The sequence below is a fragment of the Cynoglossus semilaevis genome, chromosome 20, assembly GCF_000523025.1.
Source record: "Cynoglossus semilaevis isolate Cse_v1.0 chromosome 20, Cse_v1.0, whole genome shotgun sequence".
In the NCBI taxonomy this organism is placed as follows: domain Eukaryota; kingdom Metazoa; phylum Chordata; class Actinopteri; order Pleuronectiformes; family Cynoglossidae; genus Cynoglossus; species Cynoglossus semilaevis.
Genome location: NC_024326.1, coordinates 1359245 through 1387156, shown reverse-complemented (window position 1 = coordinate 1387156; position 27912 = coordinate 1359245). Strand labels below are relative to the sequence as shown.

The 27912-nt window shown below is 40.6% G+C and overlaps 2 protein-coding genes across 4 annotated transcripts in view; one reads left to right on the top strand and one right to left on the bottom strand.

The window, feature by feature from the left end:
- The window catches only part of LOC103395904 (rap guanine nucleotide exchange factor 4-like), a 17389-nt gene extending 1075 nt beyond the window's left edge, over nucleotides 1-16314 (bottom strand). Inside the window, exons 1-27 of one of the 3 annotated variants that reach the window (XM_008333755.3) lie at nucleotides 16051-16314; nucleotides 11678-11820; nucleotides 10875-10963; nucleotides 10232-10378; nucleotides 7128-7200; nucleotides 6716-6771; nucleotides 5856-5962; nucleotides 5594-5715; nucleotides 5084-5267; nucleotides 4879-4963; nucleotides 4467-4527; nucleotides 4171-4247; nucleotides 3734-3880; nucleotides 3339-3433; nucleotides 3135-3220; nucleotides 2952-3030; nucleotides 2325-2475; nucleotides 2139-2227; nucleotides 2030-2057; nucleotides 1870-1945; nucleotides 1553-1699; nucleotides 1121-1218; nucleotides 828-953; nucleotides 559-737; nucleotides 372-462; nucleotides 223-273; nucleotides 8-95 (exon numbers count right to left, since the gene is read on the bottom strand). In XM_008333755.3, coding sequence (XP_008331977.1) covers nucleotides 8-95; nucleotides 223-273; nucleotides 372-462; nucleotides 559-737; nucleotides 828-953; nucleotides 1121-1218; nucleotides 1553-1699; nucleotides 1870-1945; nucleotides 2030-2057; nucleotides 2139-2227; nucleotides 2325-2475; nucleotides 2952-3030; nucleotides 3135-3220; nucleotides 3339-3433; nucleotides 3734-3880; nucleotides 4171-4247; nucleotides 4467-4527; nucleotides 4879-4963; nucleotides 5084-5267; nucleotides 5594-5715; nucleotides 5856-5962; nucleotides 6716-6771; nucleotides 7128-7200; nucleotides 10232-10378; nucleotides 10875-10963; nucleotides 11678-11820; nucleotides 16051-16214 — 2839 coding nt within the window. In that variant the 5' untranslated portion in view covers nucleotides 16215-16314. The other 2 variants (XM_017042570.2, XM_025052497.1) reach the window with 2 other exon arrangements.
- Nucleotides 16315-20909: 4595 nt separating this feature from the next.
- Nucleotides 20910-27912, top strand: part of LOC103395902 (neurabin-1-like) — a 7911-nt gene continuing 908 nt past the window's right edge. The window contains 19 exon segments of the mRNA XM_025052383.1: nucleotides 20910-21062; nucleotides 21231-23092; nucleotides 23695-23827; nucleotides 23954-24074; nucleotides 24159-24263; nucleotides 24622-24712; nucleotides 24798-24947; nucleotides 25066-25119; nucleotides 25427-25527; nucleotides 25678-25806; nucleotides 25933-26029; nucleotides 26135-26204; nucleotides 26319-26455; nucleotides 26526-26749; nucleotides 26898-26904; nucleotides 26906-26961; nucleotides 27051-27261; nucleotides 27496-27594; nucleotides 27721-27909. Of these exon segments, the coding sequence (XP_024908151.1) occupies nucleotides 21449-23092; nucleotides 23695-23827; nucleotides 23954-24074; nucleotides 24159-24263; nucleotides 24622-24712; nucleotides 24798-24947; nucleotides 25066-25119; nucleotides 25427-25527; nucleotides 25678-25806; nucleotides 25933-26029; nucleotides 26135-26204; nucleotides 26319-26455; nucleotides 26526-26749; nucleotides 26898-26904; nucleotides 26906-26961; nucleotides 27051-27261; nucleotides 27496-27594; nucleotides 27721-27909 (3618 nt within the window). The 5' untranslated portion in view covers nucleotides 20910-21062; nucleotides 21231-21448.

The following is a 27912-nucleotide window of genomic DNA, read 5'->3' as shown; positions in this document are numbered from 1 at the left end:
GTGATACCTTTGAGGAGAAGGGGTGTGAAGGGGATAATTGGGGGCTCCAGTTTTGTAACAGTAAGTCTGTAGGACCGGTGGTTTCTGGATGGATCCTGCAAATCAAAAAATAGTGAATACATTTACCTTAAAATAAATGTTTTACTTAAAGGAGCTACAGATGTTTAAAGCAGTGATTTGAAAAACATTGAATGTAAAATTAGACCCTTTAAAATGTCTCACCATCATGCTCTCAAACTCAGCGTAGAACTTCTTAAACTTTGTTGGGAGTTTCTGAGAAAAGTAAAAGGATGAGTCAATGATGAGATTCCACATCTGCAGAAAACAAACAACATTAGCAGCAGGAAACAGGTGAACTGTAAGACGTTTACCTCCCATGTCTGGCTCAGTCTGCTGACAGCAGGGTTGCTCATTCCCATAATGATGGCAAAGAAAGAATTCAGGTTTTTAAACTCTCGACAGCTGCAGACAAAATAAGCACACGGAAAACAGAATTTAACAAAATATATATACACATAAATATATACAAAGTTATACAACATTTCATATAGTACTCACTGGGCAGCTATTTTAATGAACTTCTTTAGGAGCTGCACTCTCTTGCTGAGCTGCCCACAGAGGCAGACTTCAGTGACAACCCACAGTTGAACCTGGTTGAATCTGCGCAGGAACAAGTCCAGGTTGGCTGTGGTTCTTCTGAAGCTCTGTCGGCCAAATGTGTGGTAGAGAAGCTCATGCTGAGGGGGAAAAAAGCAGGGTTTAGTTTTAATCTTGTGACTGAACCTAAAAACAGCTTCTTAAACAGTAAAAACATTTGTGTGTCGTACCTCATGTACGCAGCTGAACAACTCCCAGTCAAACATTGTCATCTGATAAGCCAGGTCCTTGGAACTCATCAGCTCAAACGTTGACATGGAGCCTGCAGAAGGGCCCTCCTGGTCTGGGAGTGGAGACTGAGACAACACGTAAATTCACAATAACACATACAACAATCTACTACAACTACTATCACAGTCACTACTTCTAATTTACTGATGCCCAGACCTGGTTACAATACTGTAAACCACTTTAACGACCCTGTACTGTTTAGAACATGAAGCAACAACTTCTCTTCTCTCACCAAGCTGTTGAGCTGGTCTCTAGAACAGGCGAACAGTCGCCCGTTGATGTTCAAAGATGAAAATACCGACACATCATTTGGCTTCAGCATCTGTTTTTCTGTCGGTCAATGAGAAAAAGTTGCACTTTTCAATTATGCTAACCATATCTTTGTTTACACACACAAAGTCAGCCTTTAATTATATACATAGGTTAAGTTAAAAAGTAAATAAATAAATATGTTGAGAAAATGTCTTTAATTGTCATTAAAAAATGTACAGTATTTCAGTCATCTGGTGTTTGTTGTTCATTAATCTAAGTTGTCCATTTACATTTTATTCTTATAAACTCACAGATTAAAACAGTATCACCAGACATACCTCAGTATAAAATGTTTTTAGAGTATGTGCTTTTGTTGAGGAATAGGAATAGGAATACAAATCAGTTTTCTTACCACCAGCTGAGCTGAGGTGGATCAGCATGAGTTCATCGCTGGTGCCAAGTTTGTCAGCTACTGAATTGATCACTTCTCTTCCTGTTGCTGCCACAGCAATGCGGATGGTTGTGTATGTGTGGTCACTGCAGTACACCTTCAGAAGGACTACACACACACACACACATAAAAACCTCCTGTGGTATCTGACTAAACAGATATTGAAGTAAGTCATAGAACTCTGACTTCACAGTATCCTGAACAGGAAAACTGTGCTACATAGATACAATACAATAACATTCACATTAAAAAGTCATTGAAATTCAAAAACATCTCACTGTCATCCTGATTCCTGATGGGTTGTTTCTTTTGCAGTCTTTCCTCTCCATTGCTGAACTGTCTTATTAAGGTTTTCTGTGTAAATACATTTTTAAAAAAACACACAATCATTTATCAACATACATCATTGTTATGCTAGTATTACAAAAATGAGCTTACCTTTTTTGTCGCTTTTGCCTCTTCTGAACTAAAAAGGTAATAAATTATATGTAAAATTAATATGAATAGAACCAGCACACGTACATAAAAAAGTTAATAAGAAACTTACTGTAGTTGGACGATTTTCTCCAAGTCTGGAACAAAGTCTTTCAAAGCTCTCAGCACCCGGGAATCATTTGATAAACTTCCATACAACTCCTGCAGGAGAACAGAATTAGAAGAATTTTTTTTTTTTTACTTTGACACAATTAGAGTAATATTTTTTTACAGCAGCTCAGAGCTGGTTAAGGTTTACCTCCAGGAAAGAGAGGGCAGCAGGCTCCTCCTGCAGCAGGTAGGAGTGTGTGTTAGCCCAGCGCAGAGCCAGGATGAGGGCCCGCCTCTTGTTGTTGAGAGCGTACTCCAACCTTTCTTGTTCAGAGCCAGGTGGAGACACAGCGTGATAGGTGCACATGAGGTTAAAGATAATTATAAAGATATGTATGCAAATATTTTACACGATTTGTCATTTTTCACCACTGTCTATGCTCATCACAGCAAAGAAACTCAGGAAAACAACTCATTTTACTAAATAATAACCATCATTTTTTTTCCACGTCTCCCCAGGACTAAATTACAACGAGCGCCACTGAAGCTAAACACAAGCAGCTGAATACTTCCACTACAATGACTAAGACAACAAGAAAAGACCTTCTCGCCTGGGTCTACAACTTATTACTATGGTGTGAAGAGGTGAGCACTCAGTCAGCAGTTCATTAGTGCTGGATGGTCCACTGCTCCGTCAGCACTTCCCTGAACAGGACTGCAGGCTTTCTGCCATCGGTAACACTTTTATAGTGTACTGAAAATATGCATTTAAAGTTGTGTCATTTAGTACAAATAAAGGCTAAAAGAGCAAAAAAAGACAAATCAGAAAGGATATTGTGCCATGAGTAAAGGACAGAACTGGCTGTTGGCCATGAAGACACAGTGCATAAGGACAAAATCATCCACTGCTGGGTCTAACAGATGAGAAGGAAAACAAAGGAGGAAAGATTAAATTCAAATCCATCCATTTAGTGAACAGTATTTCTCAATGTGTTTCCTGTAATATTGCATCTTATACCTGGTTCACTGTGATGTATGTCGACTCTCATAGTCTCCAGGAAATGATCGAGTATCTTCTCTGGTGTTCCTGATATCACAGTGTACCTTCAGAAGATGAAAAGAATTTCAATTTAAAAAAAAAACAGAACCAAATCGTATGTTAGATTTCTCATCAGATGTGACCTAGTGTTTTGAAATGTGCTGCTGAGTGACAACAGCTTACTTAATACTTCCCAGGGTGGAGGCTCGAGGACTTTTTTCTAACACCAGCACAGCTTGATCATGTTCTTTCAATCTCACAGTATTGGCCTCCACATCCTGCAAATAATTTTATTAATAACAGAAACCCAAAGTCATGTGACACCTTAGTCTGACAATAAGTACGTCTATTAAAATGTTGGGGTTTTTTTAAGCAAAAAAACACGATTGCAGACCGAACGTCTCTGTGAGGATTTGGTGATTATAATACAGTACAACTCTTATCCCACTTGGGGGAGACAAATACCAGTAGACGGCATTGACAGGGACAATGCTTAGTGTACAGATTCTTTCAGTTTCTGACCTTGCTTTTCTCTCATGAGTACCTTGATAAATACATGTTATAATAATTCTCCGTACCCTTAGTATCCTGTTAAAGTCTTCCTTGTCCACACGAAGGAAGTGGCAGTTGTCCTCCCTCAGGACGATGGAGGCAGCGCGAGGTGAGTCTGTCACCAGCGCCAGCTTCCCAAAGTCATCACCCTCGTGCAGAGTACACACCACACCCTGGGGAAACACACGCATGCACCATTTCACACAAGGACACATGCACGGCAAGGTGCAAGGAAACAGAGCAAACACCATCACTGTACAGCAGCTTCCCAGAGCCTGGAGGGGAAATGATGGATATACAGGACCAGATGTGATTTATTTTTCTTATGTTTGTGTAAATAAGTATGTGTACTATTTATCTACATGTGGGGGTTGTGATATATTATAATGGAGCATGACTTAAAAAATACAGAAAAAGCTAAATACGTAAAAAGAGGGACAAAGGAATACTGCGAACTCCAAACCTTGCCGTAGATCACGACATTGACAGAGCCCTTCTGGATGATGTACCAGGAAGTTCCCTCCTCTCCTTGGTTGAATACTGACAAAGAATGAACAAAATACAAACACATATTCATCATTAATAGAGAGGGATCCAAACACACAGACATTAAAAAACACACATTTTAAGTGTAACATCTTCACTGTAACACGATGGTATGCACTGATTACCACAATGCACCAGATAAATATATAGAGGGATTTACAGTTATATTCAGTTAACATGAAATCAGGCGTGTGTTCTATGGTAAAGACTTACACACTGTTCCAGCTTTTGCATGTGACTCAAAGATCACAACACTCGCCAGTTCTCTTTTCACCTTGAAAAAATAAAAAGCACAGTTTTAAAAGCAGATTGATGACACAGCAATTGCTCAAATTTAGTGGAGTTAAGATTTATGAGAATATATATATACATTGTACAAGTATTGCCTGGGAATACTTGAAGTCAATGATGAACAGCAGATATATAATTTTAGTTTAAATTGATACAACTGTCAGTGATGTATTTTGTAGTATTTTAACTTTTACAAAGTATTTATTTACATCTGCTTCTTCCTCAATAACTAAAAGATCTGCGGTGTTTTGTTGTTTCTTTTTTAAGATTAGGTGATGTCACAGAAGCCTTCACATCTCCTTAGAGGAGGTGCACACTGAGTAGCTCCACTCACAGTGTTGGAGAGATGAGCTAAGGCCTTGATGTGAAGAAGCTCATCATAGATGATCTCAAGGTCATCACCTGTCCTCTGTCCAGGCCTACACACACAGAGACATTTTCACACAGGTTAGTCAGATTATTTTTAATATTTAATCAAATGTATTTGAGGATATATTCTCTGAGCAAAATGTGCTTTTTCTTGTCATTAATAAACGTACGGTTTCCTGAGGATCATTCGCAGCAGTGCATCAGGGCCAATTTGGGCGAGGAAAAGAATGGTCTCCGGCAGCTCCTCCTCACTCTCCCTTTTCTCCTCCTCACTAGGCAACGGCGTGTCTTCATCATCATCATCAAGAAAACGATAAAAGAGGTACTTGTCCTGGAAACCCAGCTCCTGGTCCACTTAAGATGGGGGATGCAGAGGCAGGTACAAAAAAGACACATGAAAATGTCACATGTAAACATCAGCTGATTTTTAACCTCAATTAAAATACTGATCAGTCTTTTGGATTTATGACCCCTTATATAGACAGTGAGTATTGTTTATATGAAACTCTGGTTAAACTAACACCGTGATTTAAAAAGTAAAGTGCAGAGGTCACATTTCGTTGTGTAATTCCCTTTCCTTTATAGAATGATATAAAGTATTTATAAGACCCATACAAAACACAAAGTACCTTAAACAATACTCACTAAAGTGAAAAGGTAATACGTCAAGTTAAAGTTACCATGGTTGAGCCCCCCTTCTTCCACCAGTGCCTGCCACATCCCGACAGCATGGGACCGTGTGAGTACACATGCACTCTGTAGCACCAGCCAGTCAACCAACTCTGTACCAACGCAGCACTGTCTGCAAAACAAAGAAACCTTTTCTTCTTTTGTATATAAATTGAAAATGTTCATATTTAACTGCTTGATTGTAAGAAACAAAATTGCAAAATAGAATAAATACATAAATAAAAATGCATGGATTTGCAGTTGTACTCCCACCTGTAGGTTTTGAGGTGGTACTTCCTGTCTCGGATCATGTGTGGAGCTCTGGACAGAATGGCATTACGGACAACCTTGCCTGCTCTCTGCAGTTTCTCTGAGGGGATCTACAGAACATCAAGAAGTAAGGAGAACACGTGTTGTTCTACAACCAAATGAAATAAGAAGAGGAAATACATATATACATATATATGTATATATATATATTTGTCTTTGTATTTATATATTGTCTGTTGTGTTGTACTGCAGCTTTAGCATTGATCACAAGTGGTAAATGAAGGAAAGAAACACTCAAAATCTAAGTAATATTTATAAAATAATAGTTAACCCAGTCGGTGGATCACACCTGCAGCTCAGACACACGGAGGAAGGCGGCAGATGTGCCTGCACTGCTGAAAACAACAAAGGAAGGTTTGCTAATTAGGCAGATGGATCTTTTTTTCTACGTGCATTCATTACTGAGTATTAGCATAACTACAGAGGAACACATCTGTGAGTCAGAGATGGTCTCTTCACAGAGAACACACACCACCAAAGCTTCACTCTGGTGTTCTGATTGATCAAAGTACAAGAGTGCATTCATAAATCACTAGTGATCACTGCGTGGGCCAGTCAACTACACTTTTATTATTGAGGTCGAAATTAATGTGGCTTTCTTGCCTTATTGTTTCATTCCTCACAGAACATTCAGCCAAACCTGGGTTCCCACTCGATGCAGATTTTGTCTCGTACTTAGAGAAGTTTGGAGGAATCTATTCAAAGGTAGGCTTGACTTTGCAGTGACATGATTTTTTGTTTTGTTTTTTCCTACACAAACACAAAATAGGTGTTCAGGGCCAAAGTGCATGGCAGAGTCTTACCTTGTTGTGAGCTTTGGTTGCAGAGTCTGAGTGAATGTTGTCCTTGTCTGTGAGCCCTACAGACCAAACATCAGTATGAGACACATTTAAAATACAACAGTATATATGATAGGGATGGCATGATACAACTTTTTCATGTCAGATAAAGATACCACAACTTGGAGTTTTGAGTTGAGCATTTTGGCTTTGGTATCAGATCAAACAGGCTTAGTTTTTATAGTTATAGTTTTTTATGTTTAATCCTGGGTTTTTGACCAATATTGCACTGATAACAATCATGAGTATTGGATCAAGCCACACCTAATATAATAATAATAATAATAATAATAATATAATTGTAATATAATATAATAGATAATACATTTTAAGTTCAATTCAGTCATTCAGTCACTCGTGTGTATGCAACACTCACTGTCATTGTTAGACCCACTCTCCATTGCTCCATAGGGAGGGGCCAACAGCCCGGCCAGACTCTGACGGTGATTCTACGACACACACACACACACACACACATCAGTGTCAGTCAATGTCTACAAATATTTGTACTCTAACTTTTAAAATACATCTTTTACACATTGTTATTAAGTAATAAACACTGACAGAAAGATATCTCACCACATCAACCAAGTCGACACACACACACGCCATATACAAAAGAGATCATTTACATCCAGAACAACTATAACAGTATACAACATGCAAGACACAAGCACCAGACGTCCGACCAGTGCCAATGAGATCCACCAACAGTTGTTACAAACAGATAAAGAAATGTGAAAGTGTTTTCTTGTAGGATAATTAATACACAACAGGTCCACTGATGAGGGAGAAAGAGACTCAGACAGAGAGAAGACGGGGTGAGGGACAGGTATTACCTAAAGACAAAAACAAAACAAAAATTGACAAATTTGCCCGCTTCATAGTTTTTGAGTCTCAAAAACTCAGATTTACTGTAAAATGTTGTTATTAAAAGAAAAACAAAGATGAACAGGGAAAATAAAAGTCAGTCAGCCCTTCAGACATGTCTATAGAATACAGATGAACAGTTGAGGAGTGAGACTCACCTCAGCTATCTAGTCCTGGGAGGAGCAGAAAACCCCCGACATCTGCCCTCTGCACCTTTACAACTCTCACACATGCCACAGTGTAGCATCCTGCTTTACACAAGCTACTTTCCTCCTTCCTCCTCCCTCTAAGCCTCTCTCACCCACAGTCACAGTAGTGTCTCCCATTCTGCCTATCTCACTGTGATCAAGCCAACAGCTAAGCCACTCTCCCCCCACAGGTTACCAGGGTGATCTCGGCCGCTGTGCGACTGTGTGGCTCTTAAGTAGGAAGAGAAATTGGGATGTAAAGAGAAAGCAAACACAGGAGGGACTGAAAAGGCCAGGAATAAAGGAAAGTGAGGAGAGGAAGTAGGTTGGCATGAGATGAATCACAGCCAACGGTGCAGAGCGGAAGTGGGGGAGAGAAAAGCAGGGCTGGTGTAATGAGTGGGGAAAGACTTACGGTGTAATTGTCCAGACAATGTAAGTGGAAGTGATTTCTATGTGTGCGCACAATTCTGTTACAATCAGAGAGCTGTTTCACATCTGTTCCCTGTTGGCTCATCTCACTCTGTGTTCAGATGATACAGTGGTGCTTGTTTTTTTTTTTTGTTTTTTTTTGCTTTCTTTCATCCCGTCATCAAACACATGGTCACATTCATCTTTTAGCTTTACAGCTTGGCGCACATGCACATAAGCACAAACACAACAAAGATCCTTTTAATACAAGCTGAATAGGATCCTCTATTCAGACCCTCTGGCTGTTTTCTGCTTTATGTCTGCTGTGGAAAAACAATGTGACCACGTACAGGGGACACTGAGTGCACATTTACTGTACATGACCAGCCAAACACAAAAACACCTAGAAATAAAACACTATGGCACATTACTGTTTTAAAAAAAGTAATTGATGTTGCTTTGTTAGGATTGTCCTGATATAATTTTCCATTCTTTCTGTCAGATCATCTATTAATTAAATTACATTAAAGGTCAGGTTTGTTTATTGATTATGTTAGCAGCAATGAACTGTGCTGACAATTAGAAAACAGAATTTAAAAAAACTTTATTCTTAACAATATTTAATTACCCACGTGAACACGAATTGTCAATGCCTTTTACTGCATTTTAACAGATGAAGACATATGTTTTTTTAACTACTTTAACCATTTTAAACAGTGATCATCATATGATAACCATGTTATCCTATGTCACACCTAACAGCTAAGCTACTATGCTAAGTATGTACTGTATATGCACTATATATTATATTATATATATTATATAGGAAACCATTGGCCATACGTTTCTGCTATATTTCCGTCTACTGTATGTATCTCTCACGTTGTTTTGGGGCATACATGTCCTATCTAGCTATATTTTTGCCATAAATGAAGCTTTTATTCTTACTCTTTGTTCTCATGAAAATATATTTAGGCTAAGTTTGAACTGTCTGGGCCTACATTCAGATGTTTCTGGGTTACTTTTGAGGTAGTTTGGCTAACTGTTCCACTTTTAGCCATTTATTTTAGAAGTGACTGACTGTCACACTGCTGTGTATATATTTTTCAATGATATGCTCTGGTTCATTCAATTACCAAATATATATATATTAATAAAAACCACTTGTGGTTGTACAGTGCTGCAGATAACAGATTGCTTGAATGAACCAGACGAAGGACAGGCTCTTGTAGTCTCACAAAGCTGTCAGTGAAGCCCCGGTGAAATGACCAACTGTTCTGCCAGGACTTCCTTTCCAAGTGAGACCTTGTGAATGCCCATAGTAACCTCAACAGAGGGGGGCAGCAAACACTGTGCCAACTCCATAGACGATGCCAGCGTCTGAGCTGAAGCCTCATTATGGAGTCATTTTTACTCCACCAGGTGGTTTGTAAAACTAAAGCGTGTGCTGGCACCATGTGAACTGTTGTTGTTGTTGTTGTTGTTGTCTAAAGATTTTTTTTCTGTGGTTGACAAAGGTGATTCGTCTATTGAATCAGTTACACAGATTACATGAAACCACACTGAACCAGTGCAATTTCTTTTTAATCTCTGCACCCCAAAATGTCTCAGGAGATTACATCTAGCCTGGTTTAATTTCTCAGCCTCAGGTTTATTGGTGAAATAATTTTCAAATTGAAGAGGTGTGTGGGAGTGTCTGAGTTCTATATCTGTATGTGAGAATAAAGAAAATATTAAAAATATTTAAAATATTCTGGAGATGTGCTGACCGTGAACCTGTGTTTAAGGGATTGGACCCATTAACCACATCCTTCCTGTAGTCATTTAGGATTGAACATTAAAGCAGGACGACAATACACTGTAATGGTAGACAGCCCTCTTGTGGTTGAAAGCACAATCACAAGTTCAATTTGTCTAATGCATTACATATTAAAGTCCAATGAATACTTACAGTGCAGTAATACTACAGTCAGTTTACAAACATTTTCTGAACACACTGTGACTCTCTCACCTCCCAGAGACTCTTGAACTCCCTCTGCTCAATGCGGAGCAGCTCACTGGTCTCTCTGCTGACAATAGTAGCGTGACGTGGTGTGTTGTCCAAGATTGACTCCCCAAACGCGGTGCCAATCCCCAGTGTACAGATAGTGACTGCATCCTGTGGAGAATCGCAAAAGATGTGATATCACACACAACATGGTGATGGTGATACGCAAAAGATGTGATATCACACACAACAATGATGGTGATAAATATACATATATTTTAAAACACTGACATGACATTTACAGGAGAGACATCCAACACATTAGGTATTTATTAAATGGACATTTATGGAAAATATTCCTGTCTTTCACATTAACAGAAACAGACTCACTGTCTGCAGCTCTTTTCATTATTCCCAATGTATCCAGTTCAACCCATTTTTGCGCTCATGCCCAAAGATTATAGAGCGTATTAGGAAGCTCAATGCACAGTGGACTTATTTTCTATGCTGTGGCAGATTAGTACTGACACATTTAAGCAGGGTGACATTAGCTACAAAGTCACAATTGAACCGAGTTGTGAAGAATGAGCTCTGTAACAAAGGCTGTCACAGTGAAGTCAACGTTCTCAGTTCTGGATTCAGGAGTTAATATTATGCCTGGTTTTACCTGATGGTTGGCTGTTTCTGACACTTTAACATCCAGGGAACCAGAGAGAACAGCATACCAGCTGGTGCCTATGTCCCCCTGTCGAAACACTGTAAATACAGACACAAAACAGCAGCATGTCAAACACAGGCAGCCCACCATGAACAGACCAATTCAGCCAGTGGATGAAAATTAAATGTGTGGCAGGAAGAAAAACAAACAATCCACCATGTAACAACTTAAAATAAAAGGTTTGCTTCAGTTTGGAGCAGATAAAAACATCTAAAATGTAATGGATGTAATGGGAATGCATGTGTAATTCATTTTAGTGGACAAAATTATTTTAACATCAGGGACGAAGACGGGAGCTGTGAGATTTGTTCTGTAATTTAATAAAACACCTTGAGACGTTGGCCCAGCGCTGAATACACTAATGTCTTTTCTCTGTTATATGCTCAGTGGATAGATGGGAAGTTCACACCTCACCAAGTTTGTTGAGACTTAATCACCGCTGTGTGTGAACATGTTTGATAGAAAAATGGTAAATGAAGGTACAGAGTTAAGAGGCACTTATATTAATAATGTTATATTCTTTTTCATTGAAATTGTACAAATGTAGAGCAGTTATACAACAATATTCACCTCTGTGAAGTTTGCAGTGTACTTAACACAGAATTGCAGAGCAATCCCGATAGTAATATGCACATTTCCATAATATAAATTGCAGTTTTCTAAATTAGCCCAGTCACATTAGCTTTATGTGTAATCAACTGGGGAAGGAGACAGCAAAGCTATCAAACAACTATGTTTTTCCCTGTACATACATGTAATGCCCTTCTCCAGACACTCGTAGAAGGCACAGGTACAGATCTGCAGCAGGAGTGGAGTGGGAAACCTCTGAAAGGCTTTAACTTCTCTGAGCCTGGTCAGAATGATGTCCACATCCTCTCCTGAGCGCTCCGATGGTCTGCAAAGAAAAGACACATCATTAGCTGTTCCGCTAGCCGTTAAGAAGCCTCATTAGAGTTGTTTACTTGCATAATGTCTTTGGCCCACTGTGACAAATAATGGACAGTCCCTGAGGCAATGGAGTCAATCAAAACCTTCATGTGCGTTGGAAAATAGTTGCTAGAATGTTTTTGGGCTCACCAGTTAACATATGATAGCATGTAAATAACACGTGTCCAATCGACTCAGTTAACGCATGTGTAAGTGTGTGTTTCGTTGTTCAGTCTGGAGTGACCAGAGTATCGGCTCTCTTGTATGAATATATATTGATAATCACATGAGTATAATTCTGGTATCACCCGTCACCAGGCTGGAGCCTCAGTGATAACAACGTGGTATTTCACTTGGCTTCAAACCCCCCACTGGGTGTTGATGATGTATGATCTAATTTACACTGCAGCTTTTTCTAATATGCTTAAAACAGGGCACATCACTGCTCCAAGCGCCCTGACAAAAGAGAACACACGAGTGTGATCTGAGCGCTCTCACACATTCTGCTTCACAACGGAGTGAGTAACACAAGCGGCATTGGGGCAAATTTATCCACTTATTATCTCTTTGCAAAAGTGAGTCATCGCCGCAACGGTGCGTTCACTAGTGCAGATCTGCAAACGCTTCGTGCACAAGATGCCGTTTCTCCCTGCTCTTCATTGTCTGCCTTCACCAAAGTGTTTCTTGATCCCCCACTCCCCCTTCCTCACCCCCCCATCTTTCCTTCAGGAATGTGACAGGCATGACTGAAACTGAACAATGACCACGTGGGCCTCTTTAGGCTATACATTATTTTCATCTCCATTACCAAGTTCACCTAAAACCATTAGGGCACCACTGTTAACATAGTCTCACATATCATGTCATTATCATCCCTTTATTTATGCCTTTAATCTCACTCTCGGCAGTGATGCCTGTTCCTCCGCCCACATGCACATGTGCATATACAGTGATGAACATAAATACTGTGTGTTTGTGTGAAATGTCCTTAGCAGCTGGAGGTATTCCCAGATAAGCAGTGTTTGCCTGAGGCTCTGTAACAACAACATGTTTTTATCATCTCTGTAATATCTGGCACTATCAGACATTAGTCATTTATTTTCATTCTCTTTCTCTCTTTCTTTTAACTCTTTTTTTTTTGTCTGAACTGTTCCCTCGTGCTGCCCCTGCCTCCTGGCAAATATCCTAGTATAGTTGAGGTTAATGGTTTAGACAGTTTCACTCCCACTCACTACACCAGGGGGAGAGCAGGTATATTAAAGGAAACACGTGCAAAATTCTTGTTTGCTGTTTATTAACACAATTGTGCTTCCTCCAGTGAAAGAGGTGTTTTAAATGCAGTAGTAATTCTATTATTAATAAATTGAGTTAACAAGCCAAATAAAATGTTCTTATTTTAACCATTTTATCTGCAAATACAAGAAATAATACCACTATTGGAGATTAAAATAAAATACAAGTGACATAACGATAAACCAATCTCAGCCAACTGTCAATTACAGGTGGCTGGATAGCTAAATATAGCCCAGAGCTCTAGTGTTCTGTGAAGCTGTGTACCTCTGATAAAAGGTCCCACCAGTATTAGAAACGTAACTTCACCTGTCTTCCTGCAGAGCTGAACGGTAACTGCCAGCATCTTCTGCCCTTGACCTATTTGTTCTAATATCTCTGATTTATAATTTTCCATTAAAAGCCTCTTCCCAGGCGTAGTCTTGTGCCCGCTTGTCCTTATCCCTGCCTGTCCAGAGGAATCAGTCTGGCTTGGCAGTGCACACTGAATGTGACCTGAGTGCAGCTCACCTCGCTCTACTCTCCTCTCTTCCTTTTTTCCCTGTCTCCCCTTTCTCTCCTCCTTGACTTCTCCTTTCTAACCCTCCACCCCCCACTGTCTGTGTCAGCAGAGAGCTCAGCTTTCAGCAGAAAAGAAATATAACCAACACACACATACACGCTGATCATTTACAATTCATCCAGCATGATATGCATAAAAGAAAACTGAGTGACTCCAGAAGCTTCTGCAGATTATTTCAGGACACAACTGGAAAGGTTTCCACACAAACAAATCATTGGCTGACCAGAATGTCAGACATTAAAAAGACACTGAAGCAGAAGCCCTTAATTATATGTACCCATCTGCATCCCCTTAAAACAGCCTGATATTCTATTAGAAATTACAAAAAAACAATCTACTGGTTTGTCACTGAACAATGAGTCATCAAATTACTCACCCTGCCAAGGTGTTTTTTTTTTTGTAACCTACGGGTTCCTCGTAGGAGGCACAAGATCTAAGTTCTGGCTTTCTTACACTAATTGTTTTTGTCTCCTGTGTGTGTCATCTGAAGACGTCTCAGCCGTTTAGTTTAAGGCCAGGAAAGAAATAAAACAAATCTTCAACAACCATCTGAATCAGCAGTGTGTGCACTAACTGTCAATGACTGCACCAGGCAAAACAAATCAGATCTTATCTCACACACTTCACACTCACGGGCTGTAAATGCCTCCAGACGTATATCACACACGGCCAGATCTTGACCTCTCGTCGCCCCCCCCCCCCCCATGCCACGCCTCTCATTCGTCACTTGCTCGCATTAACAGACGCTGGAGATAAAAGCGCTCGAACGCACACACGTGCCCTTATGGATATTGACTGAATAAGAGGAGCATAGAGCAGCTAAGGAGGCACTTAGTGCTCTACACTAACATCCTGTCTTGTCCACACTGGTGCACCAGATCACACGTACATGATGCTTATAGGTGGTATTGTTTTTGGTTATAAAGTGTGCTGGTACATATGGTTTAATATGAAAATGATTCCATAATAATAAAAACTTTAGTTGAGGGAGAGTATGGTTCAGTCGGTCCTACGGTATGGCCATAGGTTCTAGTTACAGTAAGTTACATGTCAATGTGGCAAAGTGCACATCATAAAGATCACATTTCTCCACTGTAGTGTCATACAGTAGATAGATGGATGGATAGATAGACAGACAGACCAACTGTGGTAAAAACTCTGAGAAAAGTTTGAATTGTATTTGTACCTGTGATTGTGAAGAGTATCTAGTGTCAAAAATACTCAACCAAATTCCACATCCAAATAAGGTGAGATGATGACTCTCAGAGACGTGTCAGTCTGAACTGATTGCTCTCTCTATTATGCCCATGTGATGGATTTACACTACTTTCAAACACTTTAATAAATGGTAAAAAAAAAAAAACATCCACAGAACAATAATGTCACATTAATTTGCAAGCAAATCTTATGAATGGAATGAAAAGATAATTGTATAGCTCCAGTCTTATTACAGATGAGAGTAGGAAGACAAGATGGGAGCTTCAGGTTGCCACTGGTAACACAGGGATGTGTCATAGCGAGGTGTGCACCTAATGTGTGGGTGTATCAGCAGTGGGGTGAGTGTCTCACATCCTAGGATTGTGTGTTTGTGTGTGTGTGTGTGTGTGTGTAAATGTATCACTTATTTAACTATAATAATGGCTGTGTTATTGCTCCTTCGTCTAATGAAGTTATCTTCCTTTAGTTGTGTTATGTTTGCATCTATAGTACAGAGCGGTGTACAGAGGGAGAAGAGAAACTAGAATTATGTGAACTGAACAGTCATGAATGTCCAGATGTCTCTTTAACACCACTGACATGTCCAACAGCATTTCTGTTCAGTCAAACCCAGAGGATTGTAGCCTGGCATGCAGCAGTGTGGCAGCATGAGGACAAATCCAGTGCATTACTGCTGACCAGCCAGTAATAATCACTTGGGGAAGATTAATAACACATAAGACCCCAGTAGTATTTCTGAACCATATATCTGTGTGATTTAAGTAGACAAACATAAACCATGTGGGTCTAACCGGCCATCTTTCACAGCCCATGCAGCATCACAGCCACCAACGCCTTTTTAACCGTGGACACAGCAGCAGAGATTTGACAGAAACGGGGTTCGGTGTGTGTTGTTGTGTGATGTAGGCATCGGGCTTCACGATTCCTCTATGGTGACTGTTTTCATAAACACAAACTGATATATGTGCATTATGTAAATAACTATAGGGATCGGGCGAGAATTGCACACGCGGCGAGAGTCGGCTGCGAGCGTTCACGCTGACGCGGATGAATGAAAGGAAGCAGAGGAAAATCACGACCGCCTGCTGGATGGAGGAGACGCGGATGTGCTGGCGTGGATTCACCCACCTTTTATCCAGACAGCAGATCCACTCCGCTGCAGGAGACGAACTGGGAGATGCCCGCACCGCGACCATCTTCTCTGGCGCCGAGAATGCGTGTGTCTGTGTGTGGGGAGGCTTCACTGTTGTGGTTGTCAATGAGTGAGTGAGCGCTCCACCGACTGACTGCATCCCGTCCCCGCCCCTCCGCCTGGAGCTGAAGCTCCCTCTCCACACTACGGCGTGATGATGAGGATGATGATGTTGCTGCTAGTGCACATGACCCCTGACAGTCTACCTCAGTGATGCTTTTTAAGGGCAACTGAAATATTTACGAATGTCTGCATGCATGTCTGCATGCAGACATGCAGACATGCAGACATGCAGACATATACTCTGTGTGTGTGTGTATATATAGATAGATATAGATAGACAGATAGATATTACACACAAACATGCTCACATTTAGTGGTGCTGCCATTGTATACTGTGGGATTTTCACAGAGCCACACTGGACTTTTACTGCCTTGGCAGGTCAAAGTAGCGGCAGTAAAAGGACTCATCAGAAAAACATTCTGGTGAGCATTAAGAACTGAATATAGAAGGTGTCAGCATTTTTCTCTCTGCTGTGGAGCTTTTAGTTGCCTCATATTTAATAATTCTAATCTCACCTGTCCAGTTGAATATTACTAACCTCCATTTTGAGAAAAAACTATATAATTTTTTTCCCTTGTGTTTTAGGTAAAATTGCCTTTATTTTTGGGTTATTATATGCAGCAGATGTCTATGCCAGGCAGTGTAAAATGAATAACATTATCAACAATGCAGCAATAGATGTTAAAACTGCATTTACAGACCTTTATTTATATGGCACAACTAGATTTCTTAAATCCCTCCATGAAATGTCCTATTAGAGCAATAACCATATCAGGGCCAATCCCTCATGATCCAATGAGACGATTACGGTAATTCATCCATCAAAAGGCCAACTTAAAGGGCAAACTGATATCTAGTAATCTAATTATGCTAATGTACTTTCAAAAAGTGGCACCATATTCCAAACATAAGATCCAATTGCTTTCAGAAAATTGAAATTACTACTACATAATATATATATGATTACATTTATAATATATATTTATATATATATTATAATATATTTTAATATACTATATATTATATATATTATACAATAATATATATAAATTGTTGTTATAGTGGTTCCAATGTGTGGCAGTTATTACACTTGCCCCACCCATCTGCCTTACATGCAGGGAGTCCTGGGTTCGAGCCCCAGGAACCACATACTTGATGGTACCTCCTGCGTGGCAGCCTGTAAGTTGCAACCACATACTTGGGTTGCAAAATACTTACACTGAGAACCCCCCTTTGTGGGATTAAAAAACAACTTAAATTCTTCCATTAAAGGCCTTATTCTAACTAAAGATCATTGTGTCATACCCAGCGGCTGCTGTTTCACTTGTTTGGTTTCAACCCAAGCACTGAGAAGAAGGCTGCAGCAGCAGCAGCGATGCTGGCTGTCACCAGGAGATCTGCAGCCATCACAGCTCAGAGACAGAAGGAAGAGTAAGAAATGGAAGGGAAGGAGTGGCAAGATATAAAGGTGACTAGAAAAAAAATTCCAGGCTTGTATAGAAGGCTGGGATGGGTGGTCTGTTAGTAAATAGCAATAAGGTAAAACAGCTCTGTCTTAATCTAAACACTGCTCTTATTAAAAATGTATTAGTTCTGCAACAACGACTACATATGTGTGAATGCACCTGTTGAAATGATGTGTGTGTACCACTGATGTTTCCGCTTCCTTTACTACAGCTGCTGGAAGTGGCACTTTGTCATGCATGACTGTGCATTCGCTGGTGGTTAGACAAGCAGGTTTTCTTTACGTTGTAATTAAGTGCAAGTGCATGTTAGTGTAAACACACACATGCACTACTATGTGTGGTAGTTCATTTAAATAACCCATAACCTTCAATTGCTCACACTCCATCACTTATCTTATTCATCTGTGTGTGTGTGCCCATGTGCATGTGAAATAGGTTTGTGTCATTTAAAATGTCATTGTGCATTCAATCATTAGGTTTGATTGATCAAAACCACAAATGAAATTAATTACTACAGTATTAAAAATGATTTAAAAAACATCAATATTGACACAAAATAGAGAGTAAAATACATGTTGGGTTAGTGTCTAATAACATAAAATATGTTTAAAAAAACATGAAAAATAAAATACAAGCGTTTAATCCGGAGGTTTAAATATTATCAGGAAGTAAGAGTATCATTGCCCTCTAGTGGACAAATTGTGCAGTTGCCGCGGTGTCAATGGTGTGACAATGGTTTTTAAATGACCTACTGTATATCCTTCAGATACTTGCCATAAATGATGAACTGAAAAAAACAATCCATCATTCAGATGACTACACCACAGTGAGGAAAAATGATTTAATTAGATTTGTTACCAGTATCACTGCAACTAAGTTGACAACAGCACAGTATGACTAATAATAGAGAAAAACAAACTTTCAAAGGAGTGGAGATGGCCTGCCCTCAACAACACAATTTAATCTCCCTCTGTTTCCACACATTTAACATCATTTTGCAGGACTTATTCATCTTACTTAAGTTTACCATTTATGACAGTCACTTCCCCATTCATATAAAAGTGTTGAAATTCATGTAAAATTTACTCCTTCAACTTCCAATTATCCAGTGCTTCATCAAATCTAGGTTAATTTCTCGCTCCATGTCTGTGTCTACATTCACTCCTCATTATCTTTCAGTCTGTACCTCAGTTAACGTGTTCCACCATCCACAATGACATCATTCCCTCATTTACAAACTCCACTTAAACTTCACTCCCCTTACCTTCCTCTCCCCTTCCCTTCCCTTTCTTTCTCGCCTCTAACAGTTAGCCTGATTCAGATGAAGGTTTGTGTGATTGGCTAGTATTTATATCAACTAGGTCCCAGTGCCACCTGGGACGGCAGGACTCCAAATGAATCCAGGTCACAGCAAGCAGAACCGTTCTTTGGCTCTGCACAGATCAGTCCAGTCCAGTCCAGTCCAGTCCATCTGCCACAGAAGCCAGCCTCAGAGACAGACACAGGGACTGCACCGACTCGTGCACTGGCATCTCACACACTAACACAGGTACGCACACATTTGCGTACACACACACACATCAGCCACTGCTGCATCACTGCTTTGGTTCCATCAGACAAAAACATTTAGGTAGAGCAGGATCAGGCTGTCTGCTCTGACTAGGTGTATGTACACCGCTAAACAACACACAGATTTTTACCTCTGAGCCTGGAGAGCCTCTGTCACAGGGATGAGAAGGGTTTACAGCAGATGGTAGAGCAGGCAGTGATGCTGGAACAAGCAAAGGTAAGAGTAAGTAATTATTTGCATGTCAAACAAACTGTCTGTATCCTTGACTGAGCTCATCACTTTGTATTAGATTTTTTTTTTTGCATTGTTCATCCAGATGGACATTTTGTTCTTATGTTTTTAATCTGATTTATGTATAGGACAGGAATAAATGTAGATTTCCGTACTACTAGCTTCAGCTAATTTCAATAACTATAACTATAACTATAGAGAGGTGAGATTTTTTTCTTTTAAACTTATAGTTAAAGGGTATTTGTTACCATTGCATCTTTAGTATTAATTAATTGCATTTAAAGTATTGTGAAATCCATAGCATTTTGACCAGTCGTTCACAAAAAAGACTGAATTAAAAACAGCTTTGCATACAATGATTCTATGTCCTAATATTTCTGCCACCAAATTACACAAGAGTCACACAATACATTTAAAAGAATAATCATTGCAAATTTAAAAGTATATTTTTATTATATAATGAGTGGCGCTTTGGCCCAGAGGCAATGTCTCAGTCATTGGTGTGGAACCCAGGGTTTTTCTAATTTTCTAACAAGTAGTTTTATTAAGATTATTCTTTAAATTTAAATTTTAATATGATACTTCACATCGTCTAATTTTTGCAATTTAAATGGTGTATTTACAGTAACTCTAATGGACTAACTCTATTGGAGAGCTCCCCTCCCCCGGGGTCATGGTTTTCAATTCAGTGAAATAATTAAATGAACTGGTATAGAAACCATAATGGACTGCATTTATACTGACATTAATTAACTGTTAAAAGTATTTAGATGCTCTTTAATGATACAATTTAAATGGGAAAAGTTATATATATTATAACTTATATATATATTATATTATAATATTTAATATTATAATATATATTAATATATATATATTAATATTTAATATTTCTATCGTTTGTTAATGACGTAACTAGGGCTTCCTCGACCACCGCTACTAAAATTGCTCATTAAGAATACATTCATTGCTAAAATGAACACTCTCTGCAACAATTAAACTTATTATAATATGCATAGGGGTTTACCCAACCGACTTACTGTCCGTGCTCTAGTCGCTGTTGTCGTTTAAACAGGATTACACGGAGATAATCCGTTTAGAGTATAAACAGTCATGAGCAGCCACCTGTCTGCAATTATCACCGTAAACCGTCACCGCTGACTGTGACCAGACAAGACCCGTTATTTTCTTCTCTATGCGTTTTACTATCCAAAACTGTTATGTCACAATACACTTGTTTTGTCAAACATGGAGAAAATCTGACCATCTGGTGTTAGTATCTTTGATAGAGTAAAAAAAAAAAGCCAGTATTATAAAATGATGACATACTTAAATAATCACATTCCAAATAAAATAGTGAATTATTTGAAACAGAAATGTTCGGAAAAAATATGTAATATACGATCTTGAATTTGCTCTCAAAAGTAAATTGTTACGCATAAATGACGTATACCATAAACTATAAAGACAGAGCGCTATATATGTAGCTCGATTTTCCCGACAACACTTAAATGCAGCGCATCACGTGTACCTGTGGAGATTCACGTGTACCTATGGAGAGTGACTGATGTAAAGGTCGTTAGCAGTTTCTGAAGCTCAGATTTCCCATTTGTCATTGTAAGTATGAGAAATCAGTCACAAAGCTGTAACTCTAACCCAACTTTGAACAGTGTTTGTAGCTTTGGGTTGAAGTGAGGCCACAATGTGATTGATTGTTTGTGTTGGCAATGCTAAACACCTGTGGAAAGTGTGACAGTGATTAAGCATTGTTTAATTGTGTTTCAGGTGCTTTAATCTGTGAAATGAGACCGTGATGTTATGAGAACAAGAGCCTGTCTTTATGCATTGAAATCCTAAATCATCCAGCATCTCAATTATCATTTAACCAGCAAACCCTCTCAACAACATCTACCTGCTCAACTTTTCCTAAGTGCTCTAATCACCTGTGAGAAGCATTAGTACGTTTAGTTTGTTTTCAAACTCCAGAGCGCCTTCTTTCTCCAATGATGAGAACAGACAGCAAAGGCCGAAGTGCCTCCCCCCACAGGATAACCTACAAATCTGACTTCCATTCCATCAAGTGTTCATTCAATGCCTGTACCATTCTACAGCAAGAAACTAAAGGTGCTGCAGCTGCTCCCAATGCACACTGCACAAATAGGCCAACCAGCATGTCAGATCCTATAATGTGCCACACCAGCACTGGGAGCACAGGAAGGCTCCACAGCACCAGGGGGACCAAGATCAGAGACAACATTTTCCTCAAAATGGACAGCAATCATCTGAGGCAAGACGGTGGGTCACAGCTAAGTACTGGCTCCACACCAGCGTTCTCTCCACAAAACCCTGGCCTACAGCTGCACTTTTCACCGTTTGCATGTTCGAGACGTTTGATATTAAGTTCTTCTTCATCCGTTTTGAGCACTGTGGCTGACAATTCTGCATCCGAATGCTCAGTGCAGGAGAAAGCTACCAAAGGAGATGAGATGATGAATATTGACAGAGCTGCCCTGGCTCAGAAGTTCTCAGTTACCCGTAGGTTGTTTGAAGCCAAAGGGATGGAGATCGGAGGTCTTTTCAAACCTGTAACAGGCAGAGGAGGTAAGGGCAGGACCGACGGAAAAGTAGGAGAAGAAGAAAATGAGGAACGAAAAGAAGAGGAGCCAGGTGTGTCTAGAAAGCAGGATTGCTTTGATAAAGAGAAATCTATTAGCCTTCCAGTTATAAATTTTTCCCTGACTAAACCTCCTGCATTCACAACAATGAAGAGTCACCGTAGCTCCCCTGAATTGCACGACCATGGGGAAACACCAGCAGACAACTCTTCTCGATCCTATCTCGACAATTATTGTGAAACCAGCGGAAATCAGGCGGAGGAGAGGGGGCCAGGAAGCACCAATCTTGACCTCTGCTTGACTCCAGAGCCAGTGAGAGCAGAACTGGTCCATGTTAACACAGAGTCATCAGAAAGTGATGGGAACGAAGAGGAAATTGAGCAGAAAAAAGTCACAAAATCCCAGATGGACGAGCAGGAGGAGGGTGTGGAGATGTTGGTGGACGATGTCTTTGAAGACTCAGATTTAGAACCAGCAACTGGACACTGTATGCTGGAAAGAACAGAGGAAAGCACTGCCTCAGAAGAGCATTGGAGACTGTTACCCACCAGCGTGCTTTGTCAAGAGCAGACAGAAGGTGGCGGAGATAGCAGAGAAGACAAGTATGAGCAGGTGGCTGAACAATGGGAGGGTGAAAGGGAGGAGAGGAAGGTAGAGTACATTTCACAAGCCTGGAAGACGTCAACAGACAATGTTTACACGGACGTGGACGATGCTGCAGGGAACGAAGGGAGCGGCCTAATGGAAGGAGAGGGGAAAAGCATTGGTAAGGTGAATGATGAAGGACGTAGTGATAGGAAAGAGGACACTGGATGTGACACGAAGGACAAGACAGAAGCTGCAGAAATCTTTGACAAAGAGAAGGAGGATTCAGTGTGGGATCAGTGTCCAGCAGAAAGTTCAACACCACCAAAACCAGACTCTGTGAAAGCAGGAAGCCTGGACTATGAAGAAATCCCTGGTATTCCTGTGCAGGATGATGAGGATGGCTCTGGAATGAGGAAGGTCACATTTTCTAACGCACCCATCAAGGTGAGATATTTTGAATGTTAGCACTTTGATATCAGCGCTCCATCATATATGTCTTAAAAGCCTTAGCATTAACATTTATGTTCATTTTAGAATAGCAAATTGAAGTGAATTGTCACATTCTGCTTCACAAATCCATACAAGATGAGTCATAGCTTTAAGCAAGGTTTTTTTTTAATGTATTGAGTAAGGAGAAAAGACAAGATCACACATGCTTCTCCCCGTCAGCACTCGGTTCCAAGCTGCCTCAATATAGTTTATCAAAACATTCCTGTGGACTGAAGAGCCACATGTCAGGAGTTCAACTGCTGCAGAATCAGTCAGTGACACATGGGTTTGTTTACACGCTGAGATCTTCTGATGTGATTCCAATAATTCACATCGTGCCATTTGCCTAATCTTTAGCACCTCCAGATTTGTCAATCCTCTCCTACTCCCACTGATACATTTGTCAACACAAACATGGTCTTGTTGTGTCAATAGCTGCAGATGGTTCTCTGTACCATCTGATTTGAACACATGCTACCAACTATGGGGGCCCAGATTAATGAGCTGGCAATAATGCCAAGAGATGATGCAGCTGTAGATATCTTTCTGTCCTGCAGGTGTACACCACTTATTCCAATGCAGAGTACGACAGACAGAATGAGGACATCGACCCGGTCTCAGCCTCTGCTGAATACGAGCTGGAAAAGAGACTGGACAAGATGGTCATCTTTCCAGTGGAGATAGAAAAGGGTGTGTAAAAGTTTGTACCCATCCATACGTGTCTTTTGAAAGGGAAAATTCTATAAAGGACAGTAGTGAGACCTGCTATGATGTGAGGTTTGGAGCAGTGATTCCTAATCTATCTATTCTCTCCAGGTAAAGACGGTCTGGGCATCAGCATCATTGGAATGGGTGTTGGAGCCGACCAGGGACTGGAGAAACTGGGGATCTTTGTCAAGATGGTAAATGAAGGAGGGCCAACGCAGAAGGATGGAAGGTGAGAACAGAGTGTGTTGTTTTAAACTGGCTTCACTGGGAGGTACATGCTGATGTGTTATTCTAAAATGTGTGTTTGGGTCAGGATAAAAGTGAACGACCAGATAGTGGAGGTGGATGGAATGAGTTTGGTCGGAGTCTCCCAGCTGTTTGCAGCCACTGTGCTCAAGAACACATCAGGCCTGGTCAAGTAAGTGGAAGGCTCTAAACTGAAACAGGTTCTAAACAAATTAGTGTCAGTTTTGCTTTTAGTAATAATTAAACATTATAATATATATAAAAAAAAATATTGTGTGGCTCATTTATATTTTTAGTTAGTTGTTATTTAATTTTTTAGATTTTAATTTAATATTGTAAGGAAATTACATCAAATTTTGGTCTTTCCCAGCCATTATTATAGTACAGTACTTTCAGCTTGACAAACTATTTACACTAACATTGAAACACAATCAGTGTCATCAGGAACACCTGTGGTTAGACCTGTGGGCCAGTGGACAACACAGTGTCTAATTGCTCACTGCAGCTAATTAACTAGTTTTGGGATGCAGGTTCCTCATTGGTCGTGAAAAAGACGGGGTGGAGAGTGAGGTGGCACGACTGATCAATGAAAGCCTGGAAATGGAGAAATCCTCCATGGAGGTGGGTCATCCTGGACAGGTGAAGATCTTCAAAGTTGTTAACAGTTTACCCATCTTGTATACTGTGTTTGTGTTTTTGAATGAAGAGAGACGCAGCAGAGAGACATGAGGAGAATGATGGAAGTGGCTCTGAAAGGGGCTCGGTCACAGAGGAAGAGGAGGAGGATGACCAAGAGGATGATGTGTCAGTACTTTCAAGTCTTGACAATCAAGAACTCTGCCTTAAGTATGAGCAGGTAAACATTTATCATCGTAAATATCTGTAATAATTGGACAGTGTTTATTTTTAATCTGTTACCTTTGCTTTCTCTAAACTCATCGACGGTCACTTCCTTTGTGTCTGTACTATTGTAGCTACAGTTGAAACTACGAAATAAAACAGCCCAGCTTCATCACACCAGAGATAAGGTGGGTCACTTCACCGAGACTCAGATCTCAAACACTCACATACACACATGCCACTCCTGTCCCTATTTGGAACAGTCCATTTAAACCTGTATGAGATTTGTGCCTGAAGTTAGTAGGACACAGGCCGCTTCCAACGATTGTCAGCGTCAGCCCTTCTTCACTGCCTTTGCCTTGAAGTGATAGTCACTTGTTTCCTGTAGTCTAAGAGTAGTCTCGGGAGGAAAGGTTTTTGTTTTTCACATTAATTGTCCCATTTCCACAGCAGATGAAGCCACTGATGTTGTTTTCTTTGTTTTTCCTCCACCAGTTAAAGGCATGTGAGGAGCAGCAGGCCACTTGGGAGAATCAGAAGACCGAGCTGGTGCAGAGAGCAGAAGACGCAGAGGACAAAGCTGAAAAACTAGAGAAGTACAATTGTTTCCTCACGAACACCTACTGTAAATATATTGATGGGTTATGATTTTGAAACCGTATAACTGTGCATGTCGGGGACTTAAAGCTTAACCTTGGCCGGAACATAGGGGAAATGTTCTGTTGTGTTTTTTTTTTTTTTCACAGGTATTGGCAGGAGGCCCAGACGCTGTGCAGGGTGGTGAGCCAGCGACTGGCCGATGCCCAGAGCCAGTCTGAAAGCCTTGAGATTAAATACAGTAAAGCCAAGAGACTGGTCAGAGAATACCAGAGCAGGTATTTACCAAGTTTAAATTCACAGATGACGTGAACTCAAATGCACAAAATGTACATTTGTCTGCTTTTGTACCTTGTACCTACCAATGTACATTTGTCTGCTTTTGTACCTTAAATGTTTTTCAGGGAGGAAGAGAGGGAGAAAAAAGAATCGGACCTGAGGAGAGAGATGGAGGAGAGAGATAAGCAGCACAGAGACACAGTTGAAAGGCTGCGGTTGCAGGTTAGAGTTGACCTCAGTCCTAATTGGATTCACTTGACTGAGCTTGTCGTTTCTCTTTACCGGTCCTGTTTTTTGTTTTTTTGTTTTTTAACTGTTTTCTTGCAGATAGCACAGCTGGAGAAGAAGGAGCCTTTAATGGAAAGGAAGAACCACTGTGTGAAGTCTTCACTCATGAGTTTGTACTTCAGCCAGACCTTTAGCCATTTGTTTACTGACAAAACACTAAAATAAAGTTTTTATTTTCATTAGTAAAGTCAAATATATTAATATTGAAATATTCTGGTCTCAGGTCCAGACTGGCACATCCCTGTCCCAGACACGGACCGTTTGGACTCCAGTGCTCACAAAGCCAGAGCTCAGCTGGCCCAAAAATCTAAGCGCCATCCACCGTCCCGAGACAAACTGCGAGAAAGTTTTAGAAAACAGGTAAATGATTTGGCATGGCATCAGATTAGCTTTTTAAACTGTTAAGTCTCACTCTTTGTGTTGTCTTTAGGAGGAGATGCAGAAACACCAGGAGAGTCAGCCGCTGCCCGCTTCTACACTGGTACAGAGGAGCAGCAGGAGCGACTTGTCCAGTACCTCCTCCTGCTCTGCCCTCAGTTCTCTCCCTCCCCCAAGCTTGGTCTTCACTCCTCCCATTTATATCACCGATGTGACACTATCTCCAAGCAAATCCTCATCGTCCAGGAAGTCCAAAAAAAGGTTCCCAGACTTCAGGTGAGGACATTTGGAATTACAGTGCATTCATCACATTCTCCATTTTAAGGTTGTAACGCTGGTTAAATATACAAAAACAGCATTGCTACAAAATAATTTTGACATAGAAAATTTAGTGTCTTTATTTATTTTTTTTTTTTTTCTCCAGTGGTCTTTCGGAAGTCTCTCAGCAAACGGAAAAGTGAGAAACACAGCAGGAGGTCGTTTAACAGGTTTGTAACACCTTATTCATTTTATTAACTAATTATGGATCAACTAACTGTTGACATATAACGTTTTTTTTTTTTGTTTTTTATCAAAGCCGTGGGTCGTGTGGGGACCTGCAGGCTGACAACACTGGAGTGTCGCCGTCAGACTCGGTCACCTCCATGCCCTCCTGCCTGCCCTTTCCCTGGTTTGGAGAGAAAGGCAGGGAGAAGGAAGAGGAGGGCAAAGAGAGAGGCAGGATATTTCTCCGGTCGGTGTCCAGCAGCAGTTTGCCCTACATGACCACCACAGGCAGAAGAGACCAGGTAAGATGATCAGGACGGGCTGTCTACGGCATGAAGAACCAGGCTCCAAAAAAGGGAAATGATCAGGACGGGCTGTCTACGGCATGGAGAACCAGGCTCCATGACGACTTACACATGTTTCCTCCTCGATCTGACTTTCCACGTATTAAAACTCCTCAGATAAGAACACAGTAAAGGGAGACACTGTAGTGGATATGTACTGTAGGCAGCCCAGATTTGTGTTCTTGGTTCCAGAGTGTGGGCTCCTCAGTGGGCAGCTGCAGCAGGGTGGGATACTCCTCTGATCACTCCCTCTCTGGACACTCTCACACTTTCACCTTTTCCTCCACTGAGGTGAGACTATACCACACTTTCCTTCTTCATTTCCTGTCATCCTCTCTTGTTTTCTTCCCCGTCTCTGTTCTTTTTCAATTCGTCCTTTTTGACTTTTTCCCCCCACTGGCACTGATGTCCCATCAGACGCTGGACGACGACCCGGTTCCCAGCAATAACAACAACCTGTGGCAGAGTCGACCGGTGTTGGAGTGGGACAGTCAGCAGGTCTGTCTGTGGTTAACAGCCCTGAACATGGAACAGTACATGTCTGAGTTCGCCACCAGAGGAGTGGACGGTACACAGCTGCTCAACATGGACACTGACAAACTCAAGGCG